Raw genomic sequence first — 13,452 nt, forward strand, 5'->3', positions numbered from 1 at the left:
GTTTTTCAGTTTAGAGATACAACTTTAATATTTAAATGTGATTTAAATATCAAGAATTTGAATACGTTCATATTCGGAAGCTCGGAAATAATGGAAATGGTCAAAGATGTAAAAACTTAAAGAGTTGACTTTTGACTTTGAAAAGTAAACTTTGACCGACCTTATATTCAAATGTGATTTGAATTTCGAGAAAATGAAAAGTCAAAATGTTCTTTTCGGTCAAAGTTTGACTTTGACCAAATGACTATTTTTCCCTTTGACTAAAGTTAGTGGGAAATTCAATCTTTTGTTGGATAATTCCACTAACAAAATAGTGGGTTAGGTATTGGCTTATAGTGGAGACATTAAGCCCACTTAGATAGTGGATTATGGGTGTTGGAATTTTATGAAGTTATTTCATGCAATTTTGCGTGGCCCTTTTCTATAAATATGGGCCTGTCATTTTGGATTAAAAACTTTTGGACTTTTTGCTAAAATAATTTTCTAAAATTGGGTTAAAAAAACTCAAACCCAACCCAAAATCCCTTCTTTTATTTCCAGATCTTTCTCTCTCTCAGGTTCTTCATCCATCGGGTCCCTCAATCCGATTCTGAGTCCAGAGGATAGTAGGTCAGTTCTAGTGGTTGTCCGATTCGTGTTCGAGTGGAGATAGACGAGTTTTTAGAGCTTCAAAGGTAATATTTCTAAGTAACCCTAATTAGTTTATTTAAGGTTGCATGTTTAATTTGTGCAATTAGAGTAAAATCGATTCTCATTTCCGTTGTGCATGCCTATTTTTCCATCAGGGTAGTCTGGGTTGTTCGGGTTTTCGGGTTATTTGAACACTTTATTCTTCACATAAGATTTAAATAGTTTCCCTGGGGTTGTGTCTCATCTAGTACTCTACCAAAATCTCCTAGTAGAGTTTATTCTTCCTCTCTCTCAAACTCTCCCCTTCATCCCAAAACTCAAAGCGACACACTTCTGAGAATCTCTTTCCCTATAGAGAATATAAAGGAAATGTTTGTGGTGGTGCCTTCATTGACGACCTTTTGGTGCGTGTTTGATCGTGACTAGAAAAGAGGAAATTCGTGAAGATATTTGGCTTCAAGCGTAAGTTGATCATAACCCTTCCTCCTCTTTTATTTTGTATGTTGTAATTTTATGTTTAATGCATAAATTTTTTGTTCTGTAATTTTTGCAATTCTATGAAAAAAAATTAGGATCGATCCCGCTTCCACTGGAAACCTTGGGGTTCTTTCAATCTTAAATAGTATATAGTTGACATACAGATGGATCATGTTCAAAGTAATAACATAAAGGTCTATAGTACATGGATAGGATTCGGTGTCTTATCCTGAAGGGTCTATACTACAAAATTAGGTTTTAATGTCCACTTAAAACTGACATTATAGGGCTAAAATGTCGGTTAAAAACCAACATTGAAGATCATGTGATAAAAGGTCTTTAATGTCATTGAAGGAACTCTTATTCAAGAGAACCAGTGAGCGGAAGCAAGATCTTTCCAAACCCATTGTGAAAGAATGAACACATTCACAAACATACAAGAACAATTATGCATTACAGAGAAAATTATAGCATGCTTTCTTACTAAAACAAAAGGAATTGAGAGACATACCTTTGAAGAACTCTTCTTCTTGAAATCTCTCGCTCTCATTGTAATCGTCTAGCAATCTCTCGCTCTAGTCACAATCACGAACTTTCTGATCCTCGAACAGCAACCCCTTGACACTACAACTCGACAACCTTGGTATTCTCAGAGTGATAATCCAAGAGTTATGGGCTCTGTGTGAATTTGGTAGAGGGAAGGAGGAAGTATACGATCGAGCTACACAATTGAGTAAGTGGGAGAAAGATTTAGTCTATCGTATAGCCAGTGGGGAAAGGTTTAGTCTATCGTATAGCCAGTGGGTACTCAATCATCTAGAAAACTCTCGCTCTCGTGAGAAATCGTCTATCCAATATTTTAGCAATCTCTCGCTCTCGTGAGCGTCATCTAGTCAATCGTCTAGCAATCTCTCGCTCTCGTGAGGTCTCTCAAAAGGGCTGTCGTATAGTCTTTCGTGAGCGATCAATTAGTCATCGTCCATAAAATGAAAACTCTTTTCATTTTATTCTTCAGTTATTAAAAACTGAAAATAACCTCCCACTTGCACGGTTAATGGAGAAAAGAAAAACCACCCACAATTATCATATAATTGTTTTATTATAAATAAATATAATAACTAATTTATCATATTATATCTATAACCTATAGTTTTAATATCATATCATATGTAATATTTAAACCATAGTTCTTTTCTCCTTTATTTATTATAAATCATATTTACATCAATTCTTCCAATTAATGTATCTAATATATCAAATCAATTATATCACATATAATTGAACCAATTTAATTATATCATATATAATCAAATTCCCTCTTGTTAATTTGAACACTTCAAACTAACCCAAAAACTGATTATCAACTTGAATCCATTGAGCTACCAAGGGGACCTTATGGACCTGTAGTTTGAAGCTCCAAGCTCCAACGGTATGTGAATAACTGATTAAACTCTTTAATCACGAGATCCACCATCCGTTAACTGTTGGTCACTCCACTAAAGACCGACAGCTGCAATCTTCACGCTACAGATATATTTCTGTGTCCATATGGCCAATCAACAGTGTGATGACCTTTCACAAATCGCTCGTAAATACGACTGGGCCAACCGTTTTGCCCCTATAGTTACATCTAACTCTTTAAGTACCACTGATTCCTCTAATGAACAACAAATTATAGTTCTACTATGACTGAGTCCTCTCTTCCAAAGAGAGGGTGTAGCCACCATGTTCAAGACCCGGAACCAATCCTTAAGGGAACAACTTATCTACTTACCCCTGCTTCGGGGAAGGAGTGAATTCCGTCTTGTGTAGCTGAGTTCCCAGCTCCCCAATCAGATGAATCCTCAAAATGGTAGGCTTGTTGAGTTGGCAATCCAGCCACTCTCACCCATACAAATCAACGGACCGCCCTTATAGGTAGGATTTATGATAACGGGTAGAAATGCACGTTATTACAGTGCTAAGTTATAAAACAATGTAGGGTTGCGTTGATAAAAACATATAAGATTGTGTCCAGAAAGCATTAAGTTCATAATATTGCGGTCGCATGCGTCTATCACATGAAAACAGTTAACTTATGTATTTTTGTGCAGAATATGCGTTGACGCAAGGCGAAAAATGTGATCACAAGAAATCAACGGCCGAGCGCATCAAAAGATTGCGTTACCGCAAGGCTATACGGTCATTTGCACCGCAAGGTTATGCGGTCATTCGCACCGCAAGGCTATGTGATCATTTGCGCTCACAAATATCTGCTCAAGAAGGTTGCCATATAGAGCCGGCATAACTTGGTGGGCGCATCTGAGTGAAAAGGGCAATAATTCACGATGGGACAGAAAGCTGATGATGGTCGATTCCAAATTAAGTTGACAAGCCGTTAACGAATTACTGTAGCAAGTACACTCAACTTTTCGTTAAAAAATATTTGGCGCATCAGACAGAGAATTAATGTCATCCCATCAGTACAATCATAAGAGAGAAGCAGCCTTTCACCCCGAAGCTCTATAAATACCAAAGGCAACCTTCAGTGAAGGAGTTCAACTAGTTAGACAGTTCGACAGTTAGATAATTTTCCCTTAGATATAAGTAGCCTTGTTCATAGTTTTTATTTTACTTAGAAGGCGGAGCGAGAGAAGGGAAGAGATGTTGGAGGATCGCTCTGGTCAGTTCGAGAGAGAACCCAGAGGCATGAAAAAGCAGAGAGAGGACCGACTCTCGCGAGAGCGAGATTATCTTTTAAGCAGAGTAGAGAAGAACAGTGTAAAAGCCTTGGGAAGTAAAAGATTGCTACCAGGCTCTTTATTCTTATTCCGCATTGTTATTCTATATTTCAATTACATATCTATAAAATGGAACTTGCTTATCTACATCTTTTCACTCTCTTAAAAGCACGCATGAGTAGCTAAATCTATCAAATGGGTTGAGAAGAACTTAGCTAACATGGCCTAGGATCTTCATTGCATACGATTATCTTGTCTTATGTTGCGACCAACACCCCTTTAGAGCCGAGAGAGAGTCTAAAGAAAGAACCTGAGACTTGAGAGAGCTAGGTTAAAATCTAGACTCGAGAGAGCAAGATTAGATCTGCACAAGCAAGAGATGGGTACTTAGATATAAGCTATGTTTGCCAACATGCATCGCATGCACCCTAGAGATAGGTTATGGTATTATGCGGTCGCCTTGTATGTGTGTATGTCATTCGTCATTGCATAAACAAGAATATAGGCTTACGTGTAGGTCCTATAGACTTTATCGCATATATTGCATGCGTTCTAGACTTAGAAGTCGTAGCATTTGCGTTGAAAGATGATTTTCTATTGTATGTGTGTTGCATGATCGCATAACATGAACGCAATCCTAGGAAGTGTTAGCTGAACCTCTTTTCAACCCGTTCACTGCATATTCTTCACATCTTCCGTATTATTAACTCTTTTCTTAACTCTGCCGCATACTTTTTATACCCCAAACAACAACCCAAAAACAACTCTTTGATTTATTAGTTACCACAAAGTCTTCTTAAAAATTATCACCGCATACCGTTTTCCTTAGTCCCTGAGTTCGACTCTGGACTTACCAGGAAACTCAGTAGGATTTATACTTGAATTCTGCTGAGAAAACTTGTTGCACAACGCACTTCCCATCACCGCAATTCCTTTCATTATATCACCGCATAAAACTAATGCATCAAGTTCCCAACTCACTCAGGATTAAGGTCATGTCACCTATGGTCATTTTAGTGAAATGTAAGTCTCAATTATCAACGGCGTTATATAAAAAGACTAATCATCTCATGGTCCGGTCTTATACAAACTCTTTGTATAGAATACCCTCACTCACATGTCTCCACATGAATGGTCTGAATCAGACCATTTATAGCACTTTACAACACTTGTAACATCTACAAAGCGGGTCGTATCCATAGTGTCACCAGGATAAAGTATCCCTCCTTTATCCATCTACTATAGACCATTTAGGTTATTACTTAAGGTATGATTCACTTGTATGTCTCACATACATGCTTAAGTTACATGAAATAACCATAGATCTTAGTTTATTGGATTTGAGTAAATGCATATAAAATAACATTTATTTTATTAATAACAATGTGTACAAAATGTTTACAAACTACGAGACCACCGGGAGAATTAAGACACCAATCCCAACAGTCTTGGCTTTAATGTCGGTTTTAAACCAACATTATAGATGACCAAGATTTCAGTTCCAGTTATCTTCAATGTCAGTTTTCAACCGACATTGAATACTATCTTCAATTTCGGTTTTTCACCTACTTTTTGTCAGTAATTATCTGATATTAAATGTTTGTCATCGTGATGTTATTGAATATACTTTTTTTGTTACACACATGAAAATCAATAGTCTCTTTTTTCATCTATACATATACAAAATAAAATCTTAATTGTTTTTCTATATTAAGATCTCAAAAAAACACAAAAATTTAAATCTCAATCTTGCTCACAAGGTGTGAATAATAGTTAGTGCTCAAAGAGAATAACAAAATTCATACAGCAAAGCTGTAGTTCTAACAAACTTGAATCTATAATGTTCTTAATTGGTAAAAGAAAGGGAAAAAAAAAGGCTAACAATCTCTTCAATCAAGCTGCTAACTTATTCCACTAAAAATTAATTGAATTGCTTGTAAGATGATACTTTCCAAGTAAGGTTTGAGCTACTACTCTTCTACCATAGCTACTAGCTCCACTGCCAAAACCCAACCTTCCACCAAGAGCCTGAGAAATTTTTAGGTATAACACAACAATCAACAACACTGTTGAAAAAAATATGATAAATATCTTTCTTGATTTTAGATTTATACGAAGCTACGTTCATGAAAACCCGAGTAATTGTGTACAAAGATTTAATCCAAAATATTGTGATTTTTTTAATGGACGTTATACAAATAAATAATTGATATACTAAGTAAATAAAAATGAAAACTTGAATAACATAATTTATAGACAATAAATTGTTAATATACTCTATCGTAGGACATTGAAAGAAAAAATTATGTATGTAAATTGAAGGTAAAAAATGTGTATACTTCTAGATTGAAATACCAAATAAACTCAAGAAAAAAATAAAGAAATAAAAATGTGAGTGGGTCATAGGAAAGGAGGCTATATAGGAAGTGGGAGTGAAGAAGCTGAGTTGTTAAAAGAGAATTACTCTATGCAAAGAAAGTGAAAAGGAGAGATGATATGTGGGTGGACTAAATAGTGACATAGGAGCTATATGATCTGTTCTCATATGTTATTGCCCTAAAGAGGCCCATAGTCAAATCCTACAAATTAACAAACTAGCATCCTAATAAACTTTCACTGCCTACCCTAAAACCAAACACCCTCACTCCTTGCCTTCTTCTTCTTCTCCTTTCCTGCTCGACGGATTTCTTCTTCTTCTTCTTTAATCGTTTCTGGGTATAGTAAGTTTTTGTGGGTTGTTCTTGTTGAAGGGTTTCATCGTGGACAACGAGTATGATAAACTTATCAGGCGCCTGAACCCGCCCAGGTACTCTTCTTTCTCGTAATGGGTTTTCTCTCTTTTGTCTATTAATGGAACGGGTTTTCATTTCAATCTTGAATTTGCTTTTGGGTCTTCTATATCATCTGTTGAGGTTTCTCCAATTTTCTTGGTCTTGTTGACTTCTTGGAGTAATGTCAGTAATGCAAAACAGAGGTGGGGTTTGCTTCCTTTTGCAATTCATTTACTCGGAATGAACTGAATGAACTCATGATTTATAAGTTTTGTGGCTGTTTCTTCCTTGAATAATTCTCCTCTTTAAACCTCTCTGTTTTGCTTCAGAATGTAATTTCTTGTTCTGATTTGTTTTATTCATTCTGTTGTGTCCCTGCTGCAGGGTTGTGATTGACAATAGCGCTTTTCATGCCTAGCCAAAGCATCTCTAGGCATAGGCCCTCTAGGCTTCTCTAGGCTCAGGCTTCTCATGTCTAGGCTTCTTCTCTAGGCACTCTTAGGCCCCTCTAGTGCCTCCCTCCTAGGCTCAGGCTTAGGCCCTCCTAGGCTCTTCTAAGCTCAGACTTCTCATGCCTAAGCTTCTTCTCTAGATTCTCAAACTCAACCTATCTCGATGAATCTACCCATAACAAGAACTATAATAGATTCTTTTTCATAATTTTCACTAGTTAAACACAATTTTTTTAAAGGTTTAAAAGAAACAATATACCAAATTTATATACGTCGCAATGAGTAGAAGTTTTAGGGGTAATAGTTGAGTATATAACAACATTTTTAAAGAATTATTAATATAGCAAAGTCTATCAATAATAGACTCTATCGTTGATAGACTCGTATTAGTTATATAGTGATAGACTCCAAGAATTTATCCAAATTTTGCCATGCTTGTAATCGTTTGTGCATTATGCTATGTTTGCTAAACTTTTAGCCATAATTGTTATACAATTCCATGAATTTTATTATTTCTTTAAAAGAAAAGAAAAGGGGAAAAAACAAGGTAATAATTTGACAAATTTGATGCTTGAAGACGGAATTCAGCTTCAGCCCATTAGCTTGGTTCTTCGTCTCGGCTGAACCGATGCCATGGCGAGCTTTGTTTCTGTTTCTAAGTTGTTCATTGGTCGGAACTCAACCCCACAATCAAATCTAGCTGCACCCCACTCATTCAGGTATTCAAACCCCCACATCCCTTTCATTTCCTTTCTCTTATTTTGCGAATTCAAGCCATTGTTTCATTTCCCTATCACTTTTATATTGGCGTTTGTAGTTCAAATTTACGAAGAACCAATGCTCTCACTGTGAAATCCGATTACTCTTGCTTTGAAGTGAGTAATGAGTTACAATCTCTCAACTCGTTCCTTTCTTGGATTTATTGTCATTTAAAATCTATCTCTCTTGTTGTTCTAAATTAAATCTAATGTTTCTAGCATAGGGTTCTTTTCCTTCCTTGTTGCCCTAATTGAGATTGACCCATTTCATACCGTTACAATTTCTGCAGTTTGGTGGATTGTGGATGTTATTGTGAAACTTGATTTGACTACTGAGTCCTTTTTTTTTTTTTTTTTTTTAATTATTAAGGTTAGGGATTTAAGCTATCGGCCTCCAGGGACAGAGCATTCTCTTCTCAATGCAGTTAATTTTTCCCTTCGAGAGAAAAGGTTCAATTTGCTTTTAGTGACTTGCTTGACTAAAACTAATTAAAAATATTTTTCAAATTTACCATGATGTTTGAGTATATGACTAAAACTTCTTTTGAAAATTCTATAAACATTTAATCATCACTCTTCTTAAAAGTTATCTCATGGTCTCTAATGATGAGTATGGATAGGAAACTAGTTTTAGAAGTTGATGATTGAATGAGTTTTCTTTCTGAAGCCTAAAGTTTTCTTGAGTTCTAATAATTGTATAAAGCAGTTCAGCCTGGCTAACTTGAATCAGATATTCAAGGCAGTACTTGTGAAAGACTTATCTGCTCTCTCTTATAGTAATAAAGGATGTTTCATCACATATTTCTAATTTGGACTTCTTCCCTAAGATTTCTTTCGGTTTAATTAATGCACACATATACCTCATTATCCTTCTCACATTACTTTTGATTTATGCAGTTTTGGGTTAATTTTTGGACAGAGTGGAAGTGGGAAAACTACTTTATTGCAGGTTAAGCTATTTTCTTTGAATTTTAAATGTATTAGGCTTTCCCTTACTTCTCTCATGGTCTCTTTTATCTACTTGTATGTTGATTTATTGTTTATAAGGTAGTCAATCTTTCTTCCTGGTCTCGTTCAGCTTCTTGCAGGTCTGAACAAACCAACTTCAGGTTCCATTTATGTCCAAAAGTATGATAAAGATGGCAAACCATGTCAGTCTTCTCAGCCATTAACCCCTGAGAGAGTTGGCATTGTCTTTCAATTTCCAGAGAGGTAGCGTCCATTTTGGTTAGCCTTGACAGGACTAATATTTTGAAACAAGTTTAGAAAATCGTTGATATATGATTATAAGAAGCATTGCAACCGCCAGGCTGCTTTAACCTCATAGAGTTAGTGTGGTCTTTCTTTTTCTTACATATCACCTCATTTTCCTGCTATATATCTTCATTTCTTTTGACGGGAAACACTTGTATTAATGAACAAAGTATATGCAAGAAGGACTATGTTTCCAACCTGAAAGATTGGAACAGAGGAGCTTATTGAAAAACTCTAGAGGCAAAATACAAAACTTGTTGAGGAGGAAGTCATCTAGACACATTAATCCAATCCTGAATTTCTTCTGCTCCTTACATTTCTCCCAATAAATCTTTTTGTTCTGTTCCCTTACTATTTTTTCAAGAAAAGCAAAAACCGCTAAAATGGATTTGGACTGAAGGATACTTAGTTTAGAATTAAATATTGGACTTTAGTAAACAAAGGAAATGGATGTAATCCTTTTTCAAGCATAAAGCTCCTTTAACTTTGTGCTTTGGAGCTTCTCTCACAAGTTTCTTTCAAGCTTGCAATACCCAAGTGATCAATTTCTTCTGAAGCCTTCTCACAGTAAATAACTTAAGTGGATTAAAAGTCGTATTTGGGTTGGTTTTGGTTATGTTAACCTTCTTATGACCTGGTGGCCAGATGAACAGTGGGATCATATATGATTTTTTGGTTTTCCAAATCAGCTGATGTTTTTCCCCCTGATAAGGATCTGTCTTGAGCAAAGAACTAAAGAAGAATTTTCCTAGAAGGAAAGAATATTGTGGAGGTTCATGAATTTAACATTTATCAATCAACTTCATAATTCTTTAATCTTCTCAACATGTTCAATATTTTATATATACACCGACTGTTGTCAAATTCTAAAATTTATTAGTTTTTGTGTACGTTGTCATGAAACCCAAATAACTAGAATAAAATTGGAAGGTAAAAGGATAAAGGAGTACAATAACTCTCCAAGTATTTGAGATACTTAGAAGTTAAAACTTCTCTCTCGAGTGAGAATACGCTGCCTAAACCCACTTTAACAATTGCCTATTTTCATCTTCTCTTACTCCCTCTATTTTATCCAACTCCTTGACTTATGGTAATCCTGCGGGCTGTCACCAGTATATTCAATTTTCCGTATGATTGAAAGGCACAGTTCTGTCCTAATTCTCAATCTTATTCATCATTATTAGCTTATACTATGATACTTGAGAAGTAGCTGAAAATATTCTTTTGCTGAAGCTAGGTACTTTATAACAGACAGTGTGCTTGATGAAGTCACATTTGGCTGGCCACGGAAAAAGAGTGATTTTCGTTTGAAAGAGAACCTTTCCTTGAGACTTCAAAGAGCAATTAATTGGGTACTTTTGATCTTTTCTCACCAACAGTTGTTTACATGTTTTTATTGCTTTTTTTTTTTTTTAATTATTATTACCACGATGGATTTCTTTATTCCTTTCTGTCGATGACTAGGTGGGATTAAATGGCATAGCCTTGGACAAAGATCCTTACTCTCTAAGTGGTGGCTACAAGCGCCGTCTTGCCTTGGCAATCCAATTGGTAAGCCTAAATAACAAAATGATCTCATGTGAGCACCTTCAATTTGTTAAGAAAAGGTAAAGACAAGTTTGAATGAACTTAGGGCATTTATCGATCAGGAACAGAATTTGAGTACAAAATTTTAACTGCAATTGTGCCTTTTATTTTTGGTTTAACCTAATAACATTTTAAAGTTAGATGAGTGGAATAATCAATTATTTATGAAAAGTACAGTCCACTCCACAATATTAGGGGTAGTTGGGGTATTACTATAATTAATGACTACATATAATATCTATATCTCACGTGGAGAAAAATATTAATACTATTCTTCTTTTATCTGATTCTAATTCCAAAATATTTAGTTAAAACATAATTCATTGTTTTATTTGTACCTTTCAAAATGCTTTTGTACCTGCATTCTTATACATTGAATAAATCACATTTCTTGCAGGTGGAGATCCCAGATCTATTAATACTGGATGAGCCTCTAGCTGGCCTTGGTATGAGATCGATTTTACGATCCTTATAAACATAATAATATTGTCTCTAAAGTAAAGAAGTTGAATGCATCACAAACTTGGGGATTCATAAAATTGGAAATTCAACGAAGGAAATTTTGGATCATTTGATTCACGTATTTCTGTTGACTTGATCACACTTTTATCATTGAAATTCCAGGAATTTAAGGTCACGGCCTTTAGTATGTCATAATCAGAAGGCTAGAAGGAATATCTTCCACTTCAAGTTGTTTTTTGTTATTCAAACTTCGGTTCATTTGTCCTTGGCTTTACATTATTTTAACAATAATATCTCTGAACAAATGGTTTTTTGGAAGAATTTTGCTATTGTTTTTGTAAGGACTGGTTCATATCGCTTGGTAATATTAGCATATGATGCTTTTTGAAACGTAGGATGAAATTTTGGCCTATGCTTTTGGTTTATGCCCTTTCATTCTTATATGATAGATTGGAAGGCTCGTACTGATGTGGTGAAGCTTTTAAAGAATCTAAAGAAAGACTTAACTGTACTCGTCGTCAGCCATGATCTCAAGTTAGTCTGCTTTTTCACTCCCTCTTCCAGCTTTGCTATAACTATTAGTTCAATTGGTGGATTTCTTTTCCCAAAAAGAAGGATCAATTCTTTATTTACACGGTTAGTTTTAATAGATTTAGTAGAGAGAAAAAATGACAATTTCATCCTCTGATGATATATTGATGTTATTTTGGAATCATATATTTAAAATTCTATATAGAGCCTTAGTTCAACTTGGCCATAGGCATGTTTTCTAGCTGATGGGCATTTTTTTTGTTAAATTTTTTTATGACAATCATAATGTTGATGTAGCTTCAAAAAATAATCTAGAAAATATCCTCCCCTCAGTAGTTTGCCATGATGTTGTATCCATATTCCAAATGGTTGCAAGTAACTCTGGAATTTAAAATTTGTCAAGAGTCAAGTTTATTGCACCAAACCTAATGCAACTACAGCTCATTGCTTCTATCAAACCAACATCTGGTAAAAGACAATTAATATTGTCATTCTTTTGCTTCTTAGTTTAACCTTCTTTTTTTTTTTTTTTTTTTTATTTCATTTGATTGAGATTTTCATGTTCAGTGTCCATTCCCTGTAATTTTGTGTGCCTTTCAGAGAGTTCGCTGGCTTAGTTGACTATTCATGGAGAATGGAAATGGGCGGTGTTCTTCGAGAAGAACCTCTGCGTATTTAATTTGTAACTTCTAACTATGCGTTAATGCTGTGAGTACTAGTTCCTGCTGCTACTACTTTATTCTTCTATTTTTGTTCATAAAAGCATGCCACAATCTGTAAACCGAACTTGTGTTGGCAGTTTTTTAAAAAGCCCTCCTGAGGGTACGCTCAAGGCGCAGGTCCGGCTCCTCGCCTTTTCACAAGCTTTTTGTGAAGTCCCGAGGCTCAAAGCCTTGGGCCTTAGGGCTTTTTCATTATTTTTCAAAAATAGTAATAATTAGAACTTTTCCTTCCTTCTTAACTAAAAACTTCAAATTTACTAAGTCTAAATGCAATTTCTTTTTATGTTTAGGGTCTTTTTTTCTTTTTTCCATATTTCCATTTCAACTATACTTTCTCTTCTTAATATAGTATCTTTATATATAGTACACCTCAAAAAAAAAAATTTTTTTTGCACCTTACGCTTAAGCTCCAAAAGACTATTGCACTTCATTGCGCCTCGAGTTTTAAAAAACAGTGTGTGTAGGTATGGATTCGCCCTATTTTGGTGATATATTTTGTTTGCTTTAAATTTTCAGCATGGCATCCAGTGTGCACAAGTACAGTTTTATTCTTGCTTTTGCAAGTCACTACATCAACTCAAGGATCGAAACTGGTAACCCAACCATTTTGAATTTTTGAATCTTTGTAAATTCAATAATAGTATCAAAAATTGAAGTACATTGTGCAGAAACAATTTTGGACTGAAGTCCCTTTCCAAATCTCCAAATGACTAAACATTGTCATTACATATCTGTAACCTCTTCAAACGAGTTGTAATGTAGAGAAGCTCGAGTTTGTTGGACTTGATTTCGTTCGATATTGACATTTGATATTATAACCGTTTCATCTTAGATACAATATTAAAAGGAGTTAGTTGTTTTGGAAATTTAGGATTTTGGCTTCACCTGATTTCTGGAAATCCTTTTGCAAATGATGGAACTTGAAGGCGTCATCCCACTAAATAAATTGGTTTATTTTCCAAAAATTTAGTGTGAAAAGAATAATATGATTCATGTATGTATTATATTTTTGCTTTTAAAGGGGTCCTTCCACTATAATTTGTATTGATTCAATTTCCATTTATTCTTTGCCAAGTGGCTTAAGATTC

General features: G+C 35.0%; 1 protein-coding gene across 2 annotated transcripts; it reads left to right on the plus strand.

Annotated features, from left to right (window-relative positions):
* Positions 1-6,278: 6,278 nt before the first annotated feature.
* ABCI11 (non-intrinsic ABC protein 14) lies at positions 6,279-13,151 on the plus strand. 2 transcript variants are annotated; one of them, XM_039030194.2, is made up of 12 exons: positions 6,279-6,633; positions 7,628-7,769; positions 7,868-7,925; positions 8,179-8,258; positions 8,706-8,757; positions 8,887-9,020; positions 10,300-10,414; positions 10,527-10,613; positions 11,047-11,095; positions 11,561-11,645; positions 12,243-12,350; positions 12,881-13,151. In XM_039030194.2, exons 2-11 carry the CDS (start codon positions 7,684-7,686, stop codon positions 12,319-12,321), a joined length of 825 nt encoding a protein of 274 aa, XP_038886122.1. In that variant the 5' UTR covers positions 6,279-6,633; positions 7,628-7,683; the 3' UTR covers positions 12,322-12,350; positions 12,881-13,151. The 2 variants fall into 2 exon arrangements, with proteins under 2 accessions (XP_038886122.1, XP_090169152.1); XM_090313026.1 differs by having other exon boundaries at positions 6,409-6,633; positions 6,983-7,769.
* The last annotated feature ends 301 nt before the right edge of the window (positions 13,152-13,452 follow it).

This window comes from Benincasa hispida, chromosome 4 (genome assembly GCF_027475165.1).
Source record: "Benincasa hispida cultivar pf3 chromosome 4, pf3_genome.v1.1, whole genome shotgun sequence".
NCBI classification, from domain to species: Eukaryota; Viridiplantae; Streptophyta; class Magnoliopsida; order Cucurbitales; family Cucurbitaceae; genus Benincasa; species Benincasa hispida.